The sequence below is a fragment of the Seriola aureovittata genome, chromosome 2, assembly GCF_021018895.1.
Source record: "Seriola aureovittata isolate HTS-2021-v1 ecotype China chromosome 2, ASM2101889v1, whole genome shotgun sequence".
Classification (NCBI taxonomy): Eukaryota; Metazoa; Chordata; class Actinopteri; order Carangiformes; family Carangidae; genus Seriola; species Seriola aureovittata.
In genome coordinates this window covers 27415194-27433030 of record NC_079365.1, presented here as the reverse complement: position 1 = coordinate 27433030, position 17837 = coordinate 27415194, and the positions used below count along the sequence as shown (strand labels likewise).

The 17837-nt window shown below is 41.3% G+C and overlaps 1 protein-coding gene across 2 annotated transcripts in view; it reads right to left on the bottom strand.

Moving 5' to 3' along the window:
• Positions 1-17837, bottom strand: part of LOC130176231 (E3 ubiquitin-protein ligase RNF123) — a 122142-nt gene that overhangs the window by 31234 nt on the left and 73071 nt on the right. For both annotated transcript variants that reach the window (XM_056387191.1, XM_056387185.1), the window contains exon 37: positions 9691-9914. In XM_056387191.1, the coding sequence (XP_056243166.1) occupies positions 9691-9914 (224 nt within the window). The remainder of the gene's footprint in view (positions 1-9690; positions 9915-17837) is intronic.

The window sequence follows — 17837 nt, the reverse complement described above, 5'->3', positions numbered from 1 at the left end:
CTTAGCCAATGAACAACTGAGGGACATGACTGATGAAGACATGAGCAGAGAGTAATGGTGACTATGTCCTCACCAGTTTTTAAACTCTGCCCTGTTCACCTCCACCACTTGTTTGTACCACACCTCCACTCAACAATAATTACAGTCTGAGAGCTTCAAGAAAAATGTCAAAAGAGGAACAAGAGGAGAATTTATTAAAATAGAGCTGAGAGGGAAGGTTAAAAGCAAAGAGTGTCCAGTCATGCTATGATGCTAACACGCTAACGTTTAGCAAGTATAATGTTTAGCAAATTCACTGTCCAACGTGTTCGACGGCCATACAGGTGGTTTGTCCCGGATCTCTCATACGACCAATAGGAGCGTCTCCTGAATTAGCTCCCCTGCTGGTAGCAGGATATACGCCACAGGTAAACCATTAAAAATCACTGCTGAACTGTTTTATGATGTCACAGTACTGTGGTGCAGGACCTTCGTCAACAATCATTATTTAAAGAAATAACGTCTCCTCTGTCGACCATCCGTTCACCCCAACGTCTTCCCTACATGTCGCTCTTTGTACTATATCACCTGACTTCCTCCTTTGTGCCCATCATAATTACTACGGTTGCTAGAGGGCTCTGTCAATTGAATGTAAACATCTCGTTTTCTGAAAAGACCGACACTGTCTCATAGAACCACTAGAGGTCAAAAGGTAACGATGGTTCAGAATAAACTATGGTCTCATTTTGTAAGACATTCTCTCACCATCTTAGTGCTGCAGGTATCTGGTCATGAACCAGTTTGGACTAATTAAAACGTTGACCTGGGGCAGCTGTGTCTCAGGAGGAAGAGCGGATCGTCTATTAATCAGAAGGTCGGGTGGTTTGATTCCCGGTTCATCCTATCTGCCAAGTGTCCTTGGGCAAGATACTGAACCCAAAATTGCCCCCAATGTATCATTGGTGTGTGGGTGTATGGTAGAAAAGTGCTATATGTGTAAGAAAAAGCGCTGTATGAATGTGTGTGTGAATGGGTGAATGTGGCTCGTGTTGTAAAGCGCTTTGAGTGGTCGATAAGACTAGAAAAGCTCTATATAAATGCAGTCAATGTACTATTCACTTGATGATGTTGTAAGATGAAAAGTCAGAGTTATTACAGTTCATCCTTGACACGAACGTCTGAACCACATTTCATCACAATCCATCCGGTAGATGTTGAGAGGTTTCAGTCTGAACTATAGTGGTGGCTCTATTCTGCTAGCTTGACTAAAAAGAATAAAAACAAATAGGTTTCATTTTTAATCACACTAACAGAGGCTGGCTGCAGGATAAATGCACAGACAGGAACAACAGCTCTGCAGTATAAGCCTGTGAAGCGGTGGTGGTACCATTGTACTCTCTAACTACACAGCAGAGCAGAGGGAAATTCAAGATCTTCTATCACATGATGCCATCATCAGCTGGAGTTATCAGCTGTTCAACCAAAGAGCAATTTCTTTGTTGACTTATTGGGAGGATTTTTAAAGAAATGGGTTTGGGGGAAAAAAACATCTTCACCTTCTATTTAAAGTACAATTCAAAAACTAAATGGTCGTTAGTGTCATTCATTTAAATCTGGCTTTGAGGCTGTGGTATGACATCACAGTATTGACAGTACAATGTCTATTTCACTGTGAAACATTATTTGGCAGCTTATATCTGTAAACAGGACCTGTGTGAATATTTATCATGTGAATACGAGTGGTTGTGTTTACATTTCATTTGTTATTTACACTACAATGGACAGAAATGAAAAAAAAACAATCACATATCGGTGTTTACTCAAAGTGTCATGACACTGGTAGAAACTGCAGCTGCACCTGCTGCAAACTTTGGCAAACAGAAAATGGATTTTGTTTATTTGCTGCCCTGATCTCATTGATCTTCATATTCACTCCGTAACTTTATTTATTTCTGCAGAAAAGTTTCAAGTGTTTATTGACACGCAGACACGACTCATCGAACGGGAATGAAAGCCGTTCTCTGCTTCGCACTGTGAAGTGGGATCGTCTGTAGTAAATCCACTTATTGAGAGTGAAATTGAAAACATGAAATAGTTTTTTATTGCAGACTGAGAGCGGGGCATTAATATGTGGCTGAGTGGGTTCTGGTCCTATAAAACAAAAGCTTTGTTGAGTGTAAGCTTGTTACCTGCCTGCCGGCTCTGAGCTCTCCACTGGGAAAAACAGGGAGCTGTGATCCTCTACTGCTGTGTGAGCTCCACACACTGATTCAGTGTGTGTTATGGACTGTAACTGCTCTGAATTTGTTACTGTGTTAAACAAAATCCTGTCTGGTGACCCACTACAGTCATTTCAGTCAGTTTTCTGCTCCCTCTGTCTGGACCCCAGCAGCATCCAATGTGTTTTTACCTCCTGTAGAAAAAGTTATTGCTAAAACTGTTTCCTCAGATTCTGTGACTGTGAGTGTGTTTAAGTATAAGTTGTCATGTGGTGTTTCTAAAAGCCATATTACAACTTTCCTCAGTGGCCCAAGCAGTCGACATTTTACTAATATTCTCCATTAAGTGAAAAAGACTCAGACTGTAAACTGCAATCACTGCACCATGTGCTGGTGATGAATGAGTCTATTGGCTATTGCGTGGCCTCTCTGATTAACACTGACTCTCTCAGGATGTGTTGTAGTGTTGCTGTTCAGAGCGAGACATGAAGTAACAAAGTCCCTTGTGTAATGCTTACTTTACCAGTGAAAACTATTTTTTATTTTGTCTGGGTTCTATTGATTGTCTTTATTCATAATTTATGAGAAATATCTCCCCTGTGCAGTCAGACAGTCCTTTAATCTTGAATGTAGGTGACTGACTGACTAAGTGATCATAGTTCAACCATTGGTTAGCTGAATGCCATGTGACTAAGTTGGAGTTTCCCCATTGGCTGTTGCTCCTTCAAAAATTAATTGGTGCAAACAGTTTCTATAAGGGGGAGTTTACAGCCAGTGTTGCAAACTTATCGCACTGGTTGTTAGATTTAGAGACTTTTTTTGAAACATGTAGCGACAAAACAAGCAACTGTTTGGACAAACCTTGGCCAGTAATTGATAGTAACCAGTACTACACAACAGTTACAGTTACAACTATGTCCTAAATTTCGCACACTGACCATACACGGCCCAGCTATATACTAGGTTTGACCTGGTCTTGTTGTTAGTCAAGCTAACTGACATGTCTGTCGGTCCAGACGGAAACATCTCAACAGCTGTTGGATGGACTGTGATGAAATGTGGTTCAAATGTTCATGTTCCCCTCAGGATGAACTGTAATAACTCTGATGATCCTGACTTTTCCTCTAGTTCCATCGTCAGGTCAACATTTTAATGTGTCCAGTACTTTGGTTTATGACCAGATACCTGCAGAGATAATTATGTTCTCATCAGCTGTACTTTATGTTTATGAACATGGTAAATATTATACCTGCTGATGTTAGCATTTAGCTCGGAGCGCTGCTGCATCTCAGGAGATTTAAAACACACTTATTACTTTTGTTTTCATGCCTGTGGCATGTTGTGTACATTTGTTTGATGGATTATAAATGTTTAAAACAGGCATGTGTGTGTTGACGCTGGGGTTTGTATTGTACTGAACAACCTCTTTGTACCTACATTGTTTTTTCTACCAAGTGTTAACTGACCGGGAATCAGACAAGTGCTGCAATGCACCGACACAGGAGCTTCGCTGGTGATATCTACTTATATGGGACTGTTATATCGTTATACTGGACCCACAGAAACACACATACCTACCAACCCACACACACACATGCACAAGTGCACATCATCTGTTTTCTTACGGTCCAACATCAAGAGCAAACAAACGATAACTGGCTCATTCTTACAGTAGAAATGTTTTTGTGTTCCAGTGTTCACCATATGGTTTGTGTGTGTTTTTTTACAGTTGTATTGTTAGAGCTTGAATGTGTTTAAGTGTAGAAAGGTTGTCTGTTTCCCACGCTACAGACGTTCACTCACTGACACCAACTCCTACTCATGTTGTCCTCCGGGTCAATGTGAGGATCGACCCTGTTACCAGCCAGTTCCTGCATTTTTCTTTTTTCTATCTTTAATTAATTTAATTAATATTATACAGCAGAAACAGATTTGTCTTTGAAATGAAAACTACTGCAGCAAGAGTGCAGTAAAAAAAAGGGGGGGGTGGGGGTGTCATTGCTACAAAGATTATATATCCAAAGAGAAAACTGTGATGGCAGTAAATTAGATATACTGTATATGTGAACACAAATGTCTTTTTAAAACAATTATCAATCATTTAAATGGGATATGAAATGTGATCGATGAAGTTCTGCCATCAGTTTCTTTGGAATAGAACAAGGTGACGGTAAAAAAACGAGTAATATCATCACCCTGACGGGTTCGAATGACTCCACCACAGTGCAGTTGATGTTACTCCACCCATGCAGTAAATGGACACACGCAGTAGTAAATAAAGCATCCTGCGCACCAAGAGGCAGCGTGTAGTTGCAGTTATCTCCTTTAAAACTCTTCACCAATGTCTATAAATGTATTTTTTATGAGGCTGCAGTATAATGTGTCCAGACAGAATGATAATTAGAGAAATCTGGAACTAAAATTATTCATGATGTCTCCAAATCCTTTTTCAGCCACACACGGAAGGTGCTTTACTACATCTGCTCTCACCTGTTCAACACAGTCTGCTGCTATGACCCACAACAACCTAAGCATGTAGCTAAACAGAGCAGGTTGTAGCAGGTGGTTCATAAATATGACACGATTAGTATAACAAGTTCTATCATAAATTTACTTTATTGGTCTGGACCAGACAATCAGATTCTGACTGTTCTGTACTGGTGAAGAGCTGAAGGCTGTAAGTCAGATAACTCTGACATCAATGAAATCGGCTGCTATATCATTTCCTCTCTGTAGTTCCTGTGGTTGCCACGGTTACACAGCCAGCCACGACAACACGCTGAAAACATTTGGCCATCGTAAACTCAGGCGGCAGCAGCAGCAAACAGCCGTGGTACGTCTCCTTAACATCGTTACTAAAGACGGTGGAGGAGGCGGCGGCAGGTTTGTGTCTCACCTACTTGACTCTGATGATTATGAGGACAAATGTTATTCTACTATTTATTCCAGTTTTCTTGATTTGTAGCTTTTCTCTGGGTAAATGAACCAGCTGCAAACAGCGGGATGTTAATGAGACAGAGTGAGAGTGCGTGAGACACTCCGGTCTCCTTCTCCTTTCCCATCTTTGCTTCTCTTTCTCTTTAGTATCTAAAAAAAACAACATTGTGCTTCGACTACTCTGCAAGAGTCTCATCCATAATACATCCAGGGCTGGGGGATCTGAGTGCTTCAACACACACACACACACACACACACACACAAGCATTAAAACAAACACACACACACAAACCAACAAATCCTTCAACGTAAGTAGGATTTCTTCCCATGGTGCATCATTATTCTGACATTATGTCATAGGGCAGACTCAGGTTTTCTTAACAAATACAAAAACAGACACATATCACAAACATGTGAGTCACATCATGCTTAGACCTGACACTGATGTTACTCTGACAGCACCAACATACAGGTCTGTTTGGAAACCAACAGGAGGAAACATCAGGAGAGCGAGACCCCGTAACGCTCATCCAATGGTCTGTTGTAATGTAGCTACAGGTTAGTACTGCTGTTCTTTCAGCCTGTACTTGTTCACATGTAGTCAAACGGTCCCATGAAAAGTAGCTGAATCAGCTGTGATCAGCTCCTGAACCTAAAAACACGATGACTCTTAATTGAGTTCTGCAGCCTCTTTTTCTCTGATTTCTAAGTGGATTTGTGGAGGTTTATTCTGGATGGACATCAGAGATAATGATATACTCAGGAAGTGGAAGTCACACTGAGTCTAAAAATATGTTTATTTTGTCTGTGTGTTCAGATCTGATTGATCATTTCATTTCAGCAGAGGTAAAATGACGAGCAATGAGGTAAATTACAGGGGAGCAAAGTGAAGTTTTCTTTCCCCACCTCTTCCTATGATGTTGAGTAGAGAAGTTGAAGTTGCAGCAGTTGCTATTTTAGCAGAGAAGATAAAAGAGAAGTATAAGGCAAGGAGAAAAAAAAGAAAAGAGTTAAAAGATTGTAGCAAAACAGGCCAAAGAAAACTATCTCTGGTCCTGGGGCAACAAAGCAAAAGGACAAAGACATTAAATGACAAATGCAAGACGGAGGAAAGCAGTTGAGATGTCAACTGATAAAAACCCCCAGCAGAGCATTTCACAGTGACAGAAAGCACTGACACCACAGAGAGATATCCAATCACCAAAATAACCTCTCCCCCCAAAGACACAGTGACTTCACACAGTATCAGCTGCAGAGCTGAGGGCAACTCCTCAAGACACAGACATTACATCCCACAGATAAACACTCACTGTGGAGAGTCCAAACACACACACACACACACACACACACACACACACACACACACACACACACACACACACACACACACACACACACACACACACACACACACACAACACACACACACACACACACACACACACACACACACACACACACACACACACACACACAAACACTCAAGGGAAAAGGCTGTAGATTAAGTTTGCTGAGTGTGTGCAGGGAACAGTATCAAGCATCTGAACCTGTGTCTCCTCTTAATCAGATCAGAGCTAAACATCACTCGCTGGCAGAAATCCAGCACTGATAATTAACCACACACACACACACACACACACACACACACACACACACACACACACACACACACGAGAGCTGCCATCTGAGCTCAGTCCAGTGCTGACATTGAGTGACGCAGAAGACTCGTTCTCATCAGAGACTACGCCTGACTGACCTCCACGCCATTTAGTGTGTTTCCACATTTTACTGCACACTTTCAATCCACATGAAAAGCCAGACATGAGCAGCGTGTAAGCGCTACTGCAGCCTTTAGTCCTACAGGGTTACGCAGCGAGCCACGGGGGTTGAGTTAAAAAAGTTCAACCATTATAAACTCTGAATGCAGAGGCGAACAGTCACGCGCATCCACCGATCACAGTGAAAACATGGAGGCGGTGGCAGAACCAGCTCGCTGTCTGGAAACACCTTTACTAAAAAGGTCTCACAGTTCATGAAGCTTTGGAGAGAGGTGGGTCAGATCACAGTAACCTGCACTCTCAAACTAAATTCATTACTTTTACTTTGTGGTGGTCAGAAAGACGAAACATCAGAATTAAAAGTAAAAGAAATTTCTTGGTCCTTTCCCAATTAGTAAAACCCAAAAGAGTCACAGAGACTGAGCTGCATGTAAAGTCATCTCCAGTCAACTCTCTTTAACTTTAAAGGATCATCTGTGAGAAAGCTGCAGTAAACACTTCACTGTTCACTTGGTTAGGTTTGATTATATCTTAGCACTAATAGTAGTATTTCATTTATTGTGACTGTACAGTTTGATAGTGACAGATCCCTGCAGCGACACTACAGTGTTATAACCCAGATATCACACGGTTAAAAATTAAACTGTTACTGGGAAAAGGGACAAAAGCATCGAAAAATCAGTCCAGTATGACCTCCACAGACAAGACACGAATCCTCCACGCAAGGTGGTCATGGAAACGGCTTGTGTTGCCATGGCAACGGAGGAGGATGCCGTGGTGGCCAGGGCATCCCCTGTGGCGCCAGCACAACTCCAAGGCTCTTAGCCTTTTGCTGGGGCTGCATGTATCCACAGCAGCAGTGACAGACACTGATCATTTGAAAACACACACACACACACACACACACACACACACACACACACACACACACACACACACACACACACACACACACACACACACACACACACACACACACACACACACACACACACACACAGAGACAACATCAGTGTTTTGTGCTGTTGGCCATTTATTCGGATAATTAAATAGTAACGCAACACTGATGTGTTCAGAGAGAAAATCCAGTTATGTGACACTGCTGATGTGTCGTCTCCTCACATACACCAGTGTACGTCTGCGTATTTTTACATAATGCACAGCTCAGTTGATGGATGTCTCTGTTATACATCTGCCTCCATCTCTCAGCCTGTCTCTGTTTCCCTCCAACCCTTTGTCTGACAAGTTCAGACTCCAGTCATGGAGCCTTCAAGTTTCTCTAACACTGTGTGTGTCAACCCTGTGAGAAGTCTGAGTGTTGATGGAGGAAGGGATTGTGGGTAAGTGGGAGGGGGGAAAGTTATTTTTAAATGTAATGAGTTACTCATTGTTTTTTGTTTGGATTTGTGGTAAAAAATGAAAATAGCTCTTTGTGAGATCTGACTGAGACTAATTCATTACACACAGAGGAAGTGGAGGTCTGCAGAACAGGACGAGGTTCGGCCCCGCAGTCCGTCATAATTAACTGAAACTGAAATATTCTTAGAAAGTGTATGTCATTCTCATCAGTAAATACAGGCTCATCAGTGTGGTCAGTAAACGCATCACAAGGCCACAGAGTAATCAAGAGCTGACCTCAGGTAGGAGCTGCAAGATCTCTGGTACATGAGAAGTCATTTTTCCCACATGCTGAGAATCAATCTTTATTTTCATGTTGTTGTTTTGTTTCATAGGATTAAATGATTAAAAGGCAAAAAGAGAAGGTTTTCATTAAAGCACTTGTGCGGCTGTGTGTTACATTATTAGTATGGGTAATGAACTCATACCTATTCTGATGCTGTAGTCTGATGCACATAATGTAATGTATGCGTATGTTGTTGTCAGTTTAAAAATCCCTGATCTGAAACAAAAGCAATGGTCAAAAGTCTGTGCCAGAGTTCTAGTAACTGACCAGTGTCTGTGATCTGCTGCTTTCCTGTCGTTCTATTCTATTTCCAGACATCCACTTACTGAAAACACAGAGGAAAAAAAAGACTCCACAATGAATGTGTCTCCAGTCAGCCTGAAGCACAACGAGTTCCAGTCTTTCACATTCAGCAAAAACTACAAAGAAAATCTCAACAAAACCTCGACAGCAAAAAAACATATAAATCAACCATAACATTCAGCAGTGGCTGCACGAGCCTCGTCATTAAGCCTGATGTAGGCAAAGTTCATCCTTCATTGTGCATGCGTGTACTCTGATGTCCGTTTCTGTCACACAAAGACAGCACTGCGCTCACATAAAAGCATTCTTTGTTATATGTCAAACAGTTTCACACATTATAACTTTAAAAAATTCAATTTTTAGGGACAATTTGTGTCAAAAACCACAAATCTGAACAGACATGAAACACATTAAGAACTTCATTCAAAATCTTCATGTTATTAAGTTTTCTTCACTATCACAGAAATACAGTGATAGTTCTCTGTACATCCATAGCTCCACTGCAAACGGCAGCTGATCGCAGCCGATTCAGCTGCTTTTAATGAACAGTTTGCTAATATTTCAGTCTAAATTTCAGTCTAAATAAAATCTAAATAGATCAAAATAAGAAAAGATCAAAATGAAAACTGTACTGAGAGTGAAGGGGCACAAACCAGACAACACTTATGACACTAAGGTGAACAGTTCAGCTCACTCCAGAGCATAAATTTATAATTCAAGAAGACATTTGTTGTTTTGTATAAACACTTATTACCAGTTTCCTCCACATCCACTCTCGTGTTTTACTCACATGCGTGCAGGGAGAAGTGTTTGCGTTCTGAGGAGCCTGTGTTTCCAGTGGCTGAAGGGATGGGCGGCGCCACAGATGACCCCAAAGACCCGACTACTGGACGGGCAGTAGAAGTGACGGCTGCTGAGGAGCTGGAGGACTCACCCCCCTCTCCTAACAGGTGCTGGATGGAGTGGAGCTGGAAACAGGGGTCAGAGAGCAGGACGGATGCAGCTCGAGATATCCTGAGAAAGGGGGGGGGTTAAAGAGGAGGAGTAGGGTGGGAGGAGAAGAGGAAAGAGGACAAACTGTTAGATGAGGTGGAGCACATAATACATTTTACATTCGCTTACATCATCAAGCATTGGAGGAACATTTCACTTTCATCACCGCCATTCTGAGCCTTCTGGATGTTCCTAAATCCTTGATCAGAACTAAATGAAACCAGCCAGTTCCCCTGTTTGTGCGAGTTTTCTTTTTTTCCTGTTTATTTTCCAGTTTTTTTTTTTAAATCTTATTTTACACTGTATATTTTTCATTATAATTTACCCACTGCACCTAAATTTGCTGGATGTTGTTGGAGGTTGTTAGTTTTTTTTAATCAAATTTTTCCTTTGCAAAGTTAAGCAAAGTTTTTTTTTTTTTTTAAGCTGCTAAATAAATACAGTTTATAATCAACAAACCTGTATTCTGATGTAGACCAAGGCACAGCTACACATGTGGACAGAGAAACTGATTCAGATGCAAAATTCTGCAACAAATTAAACTGAGTCGTCAGCATATTGCTTATTCTGATTAGGATTTACTATCAGGCAAATCAATGGACTAGTCTGTGTGTTATAGCAGCCTGATGTTGACAGTCAGAATTTGTCTTGAACTGTTGAACTGTGTTTACTATGCTTTATTTAATCCTCTAAGTGCATGTATTCCATATAAACGTCATGGAGTGATAAATCTGGTGTCAAGATACAAATGTATGGGAATCAATCTTTTCGTGAGTTCATACCACGTATAAATTATAACTGCCTTGTGAATGTATTATCATGTCTGCTAAGATTTTGTATCAAAAGGTATGAAAGCTTTGCATGTTCTTTGTTGCATGATTGTGAAGTGATTGATTGATCCAGCGCTGATATTAAAGTGCCTCAAGTGAAAACTATCTGATTGACTCTGACTCATCTGAGAAACTTCATCTTCATCATCTCCTGCCAGATTTTTGCTTTACAGATGTCAACCCAAACCACTGCATTTGACTTATGATAGATTTGACTTTTGGCATGTTGGTTGGATGTGAGAAAAACTTGACCAATCTTAACTTTTTGTATCACATTTTCTATCAAAGCAAAATGAACATATTTGGGTTTTGGACTATTGGTCGGACATTTTTTATTTTCTGACGTTGTAAAGACAACAAACAGATGGGTTAATCAAAAAAAGTGAATCCAGGATGAAACTGGAAGTCTGTGAAATTTAATATCTTTAAAAACTAAACTATGTTGTGTTGTTCAGTTCTTCTCAGAGACTAAGAAACTAATTTTAGTTTTACTGTTGCTGCGTCAGGAGTGAATGTGTGGAAACGCTGCAGACAGAAAACAAACATACATGAGACAGAGCAGATGTGATCTACATTTCTCATCATCGGTCAGTGATCAGCATTAGTGTTGCCCAGCAGCAGGTGAGCGGGCCGAAGACACTGTTCACGCTGAGCAACTGAAATCTGACCAACACCGTCATCTCCATCCACTTTGTAGCTTCGCAACAGGATTTCTTCTTGGAACTGAACCAATCGAAGAATCGCTGCATTTTTCTATTTTCACGTCTCAGTCTCACACCACACAACCACCACCATGCAGGAGCTGTTCTCACTCTTCTTCTTCTTCTCCTCTTCCTCCTTCCTCCTCACCTTTCCTCCCTCTCGTCTGTCTGTCTCTATCTGTCTCCTCTTGTTCTGACATATGTGAAAACCATCACTGTGTCTGTCTGTCCGATCCATCCAGCGTTCAATCACCGCTCCTCTTGCTAATGAAACTCCGCGCCTCTCCTCTCTGTTCTGTTCTCCCCTGCGGCGCCACTCATCCAACCTCTCTGCATCAATCTTTTATAGCAGGGCTTTCCACAACACCAGACTCCCACACACTCTCTCTCTCTCTCAAACCAAACTACTCTCTCCTTTGTCTCTCTCTCTCAGTGTGTTCATGCTCCCCTCTCTGGTTTAGTCTTCTTTTGGCTCGTTCTCTGCTCTTTCTTACTATATCTGGCCTCTTGTCAGTCACACAAACACAAGAACTCAGCGTGTTTCTACTGGAGCTTTTCTTTGTTATTTACTGCAAAATCTATAATGAAAAGCCACTTTTATATTGCAGGATCATTTGAATAAAACACACAATTAAATAAACATGAAATATACTAATAAATGATTTGAACAGTTTTCAAATGAAAAACATAAATATCTATCCCTAAATCAAATGAACGAGCAGGTTGTTAAATAAATGAAATTAATGAAATGGAATATACATCTAAATGTATCCACTGATCCACTGATTAAATTAATATGTATCTCACTGTTAATTAATGTCGGCCTTTATTCCTTTATTTATCTCAGCGGCAGAGAAAAGCTAATTTCCACTGTTAATATGAACTCAAACCTCCCTCCATGTTTACCTGTCACATCATACAATATTAACCAGTCCTCTAAAAACACTTTGTATTTTCAACAGAATGTTTTTCATTCAATAATTATTTCCAATTGCTGCACCTTGAGCTACAATGAGCAACTCTGCTCTTTCAAATTACAAGCCCACCAGGAATGGGACGGATCTGTTGGAGGGCTTTTAATGTGAAACATCTGTGCAAGAAGTGCAGTATCAATAAAAAACCACTGGAAATAATGTGATCTAAACAGTCGAATCGCAGCCGTTTGCTCTCACAGCAGCCGTCTTCACTCTATCTTGATTTTATTCTTGTAATGTAGTATAACTGAAATCTGTGGCCTTCATTCTCTGTCGCAAAAATAATTAGTGAATGAAAACAGTGGCTCTGTAAACCAGGAGAATCACAGTTTAGGAGAAAAAGGGCAACAGATAAACATGGAGGAAAGTCTGAAATGAGCATTTTAAAACAGGGAAGCTGCTGAATAAAAATGATAAAAACATGATTAAGATAAACCTGTATTAATAAAACTGTGTATTAGCCAATGTTAGAGAACCGTATCAGAATCATGTGAGTCAGAAGTAAAACTGTCTGTGTGTGTCGTGACCGGTTAAACTGCATCAGTGTGAAAGATTTTCAGTCCGCAGAAGTTAAACTAGAGTGAAAAGTGCTGCATGTGATGTGATTGTAGTGGAAGCTCTAAAAATACCAACACTTCATACAGGAGATTGTAACAGCACAACAGCCCCCTGTCATGTTGTGCCTGCAGGTTGTAGCCAAGGAAAGAAAAGGGGTTGATTACGTGTGCACACACACACACACACACACACACACACACACACACACACACACAGTTTTGCAAAATATCTCCTCCTACCCACCATCTCTTTCAGCTTCAGCACAAGTGAAAGGCACACGCACACGCACACACACACACACACACACACACACACACACACACACCTGATACAAATCTATGCTCTGACACTCCACTAAACAAGGTCACCAGCTGTGAGAAGAAATCACTTCATTTACCATCCAACAATTTAGTGTCTGAACTCTCGAGTGTAAATGTGTCCAGAGGACTTTACATCTGCACTGCAGCACAAGATCAGCTCCGTTTCTTTATGTCCATCACCTGGTGAGGATGATTGTCTTCAGCCTGTCAGCATGATGTGACAGAACCATCGAGTGAATTGTTTTAAAATAAGTCAGCGGAGAACATTAAAATGTGTTTTTCAACCAACGTGTGCTTCACCAGAAGAGAGAGAGAAAAACACAGCTACGAATGAGAAGATGCTTTTTGTTTCCTTCTGTCTGAAGAACCTGCAGCTGTTGTAAACTGTATATGTGCAATGTGGAAACAGACTCACAGGTTAACAACAGTCAGTTCAGTAAAGAGCCAGGAGTCGGCAAACAGTCAGTCAGTTATTACACATTGACACACACAAAACGCTTTCTCTAGCCGGGTTTCGATCGCAGTTTTGCGCAAAATAGAAGTGATTTTGACATAATTGTGAAAGGACTGTGAGTGATGTTCTGAAATCTGGGTTTTCTCCTCTCGAGTTATCATTGCAATTAACTGTGATGACTGATTTCCAGCAGTTCTGCCTCTCGGTTGGAACTGGTTCCCTGGGGCATGACGTACAAGTGAAAAAAATGTTTCCATTTTGATTTGATTTTGCGAATTATTGCTGTTGGAGAAACCACCTCATGCGAGATATTATTATATTGCGAGATAAGGTACTGTGATCAGTGACCAGGATGAAAAATATCGCATATGGCATGAATATTTGATATTATTGAATATCGGCTCAATCCTAGTCTGACAACGAAGCTACAAAGTGATTTTATAACATCTACATGTGGAGCTGACAAAGTTTTGACGTGTATTCAGCTCAGTTCAGTTGAACACAGTAATTGTTCATCTTTCCTTTTCTACACTGTCTCACTCTGAAATGCCATTTTTCATTTTCCTCCTCATCTTTCCTTCATTTGTTTCCCTCCATCGCTTTGTCCTCGTCCTCCATCCCTGCAATCCGTCCTCAGTTTTAGAGGATAATGACGAAGCTGCCCCAACTCCAACACTGGTTTCACACATGATTGAATAGGATGTAAAATCAATGATCATTTATTCTCCAGTAGAAATGTCTATTCCCATTAATTGACATCTACCTCTCTGCCAGAGTTATTAACATATAACAATGTCACAAACATCATTTGAAGTACTTTTGCCAGCCGACTCCAAACAGCAGCGATAGTGTTGGTCTGCGGTTCGTCTGCTAACTCGGTGCTGACGGCTCATGTGTGTCCTTCACAGGGTGAATCCAGAAGGACCGACGCAGAAACACGGTGACATTTTCCTGTAAAATCTCCCCTGACCTTATCATTACAGCAGCCATGACACTTCACACTGAGAGACTCTCCTCTCTCCTCCGCATCTCCTTCACCTCCCCTCCCTCCCTCCCTCCGGTTTCCATAAAGCAGCAATAAAACGATCAGCGGCCTGATTCATCCGAGCTGAGGGAAGACAAGGAGAAACGGAGCATCTTGAGAGGCGCTGTGGTAGAAACGATTGTTAAGAGGAGCCGTGTGAGTCACAGCGTTCGGGCTGGAAAATGTCACCGACTGTGTCTTTGTCAAAGGACTGTGTTACAAGTCAACACGAGTCCACTGTTCCCTCTTCGTGAACCAACAAAGGGCAGAGCATTAAGACTGACAAGGCAAATCCCACAGGAGCCAAATGAACATGATGAATAATGATGAACAAACGGACGCTCTTATAATCTGCAGGGAAACAAAGAAAGAAAAGACACAGGATGATCTCTTGATCACCACTTGATGGACGCCCACCTGTCAGCGTGGACAAACTTTAATATGAACCACCATCAGGTCACTGGTTAGCGCTCAATACTCATACTGGTCATGACACTCAGACGACTCCGTGTTACATCAGCTGTTGCTTTATGTAAATTAAGTCTCATTCAGATTCGGCCATGAGTCCATGGTAATTCAGGGACTACTTTCTCTGACCTTGTCACCTCTGTCGATCCACCGCCATCAGACAAAACATAACTTGGTAACTATTATTAATAATCAACATCAGCTTCTCAAATGTCACAGCAAAATGAATCTCTTTGGGTTTTTTGAACCGTTGGTCGGACAAAACATGACATGTGGAGACGTCACCGTGGACATTTTTCATAGATCAATCAGGAAAATAATCTGCGTATGAATTGATAAAACATAAGTAGTTGCAGACCTAAAACAGAGAAAGGATTTTACGAGTGCACACAACACAAAAGGTCGACTGCATGAAACAGTCTGTGGTAGTGATGAACCTACAGAGAGTTATGAGCTGAATCTGCAGCTCCCCCCGGCGTTATGGAGCTTTACAGTGCGTTTCAGCTCGTTGTTTATCTTTACTGTTCTGCTTCACTCTCACTGCTCTCACAGCGTCGTGTTCGGCCATCGTGTGTGTGTGTGTGTGTGTGTGTGTGTTTGTGTGTGTGTGTGTGTGTGTTTGTGTGTGTGTGTGTGTGTGTGTGTGTTGGAATCTGAAATCACTATGATCTGTAATAACAAAGACTTTGGGAGACAGGAGAGAGTTTGTGACAGTGCATGTGTCTGTGTTTAATGTTTGAATGTTAATAACTGAACTGTGTTAACAGGTGTCTATCTGTGTGAATGAGGAATATTTGTCAGACTGATTATATGTGTGTGTGTGTGTGTGTGTGTGTGTGTGTGTGTGTGTGTGTATAGAGGTATTGAAGTTTCCTCTTTTAAGTGAAAATGTGTGTGTGCGCGTGTGTGTTCCTGGCTGTGTGTCTCTGATCTTAATCCCCTGTGACAGAAGATCAGCATGAAACACACACTGTCACCAAGACCCAAAGACCGCTCCGAGCACATTCACACACATATACCACACACACACACCACACACACACACACACACACACACACACACACACACATACACAATAGGGGACACATGCAGAGCGACAGGCACAAAGAGCCACATACACTGAACATGGTCTCTGACTGGTTGTTTATTGTATTAACTGATACTGACTCTATTGTCCTGCTGAAAAGGAAATGAAGTCAGTGGGTAAAAATGTCTCCAGCAAACGATGAAACGATGCACACACACCCCTCCCACCCCACCCCACCCCCTCCACCCCCACCCCCCTGAAGAGAGCTGTATTAAATACTACTGTTGTGTTTTGAGTCGTCCCTCGTCCGGCAGCTGATGAAGAGTTAATGGATTTCTGGGCTCTGGCCAGATTCATTGAACTCTGGGACACGGATGAGTCACTGAGCTGCATCACAATTTCAAGTCAGTGCACGGTAATGACGTCACATAGGAAGGTTAATAACCTGAACAACCTGACTGTGGCTGCTGTTAACGTTTCTTCACCGGGGAACATATTCAGAGAGAAAGCTAAAAAAACGAAAACTTAAATAAATCTGACTTTGGTTCATTTACAACTTGTCGCCCTGTTTTATCTTCACAGACTCAAACCAGAATAAACGTGTGATCAGAGAGTAAATCTAATTTTCACATCCAACAAGATCCAACAAGTTGTTTTGTCTCCTTCGGCTCTGGGAAACTGTGGGGAGCATTTTATTTTATTTTCATGACTATTATCTGTGATTATGAGAAGTGAATTTGATGAAATGAAAGGTTCCCTGTGACGTCTGTGACGTCCGGTAGAGCTATGGTTTTTTTTTGTGAGTGATGAGTGGGTCACTGTTTTCTTTATCCAGGTAACGCAACACAAATTCCTGCCAACGGTTTCACACATTTTCTCTGATCTACAGGTGGCCATAAAAACACAGAGGAGAAGAAGACTGAGAGGTATTAAACATGGCTTTGCAAATGTTTTATGAAGAAGGAGAGACATTAAACAGGTTTGTTACACCTCAACATTGAATATAGCTATAACTCCACAGGGCAGCTTTACTGTCCTTAGCACAGGGGCCTGTGTTCGAACCCAACCACTGCCCTTTGCTGCACGTCATCCCCTCTCTCTCTCCCCTTACTTTCCTGTCTCTCTCTCACTGTCTCCATCACAACAAAGGCAAAATGGCCAAAAAAAACAAACAAAAACAGCAAATTTCATAACACATCAGAGGCAGAACCAGAGCAGCAGATACAGTCCAGTACATTATTTTATCTCGAACACACATCGTGCCCAGACAAAAGCAGGTAATATGTTTGTTGCAGATATATCTACAGTAGACTGAGATGATCAGCATCAAAGTGTTTCTCTAACCTTAAGAGAAGCAAAAGAAAATGAAACAATGGAAAACAATGCAACAATAAACACTTAATGTGTTGAATTATTCACTGAATTTAAACCTTTAAAATCTTGATTATGAGCATCTGTAGGAATGTGGACAGGTATTTGTCTAATGACACCTGCTTCTGAGTCTCTTTAGCTGCACAAAGTAAAGGTTACATAAAGGTTCTAAAGAATAATTATGCAAACGAGGAACATCGAGACATTCATACACGA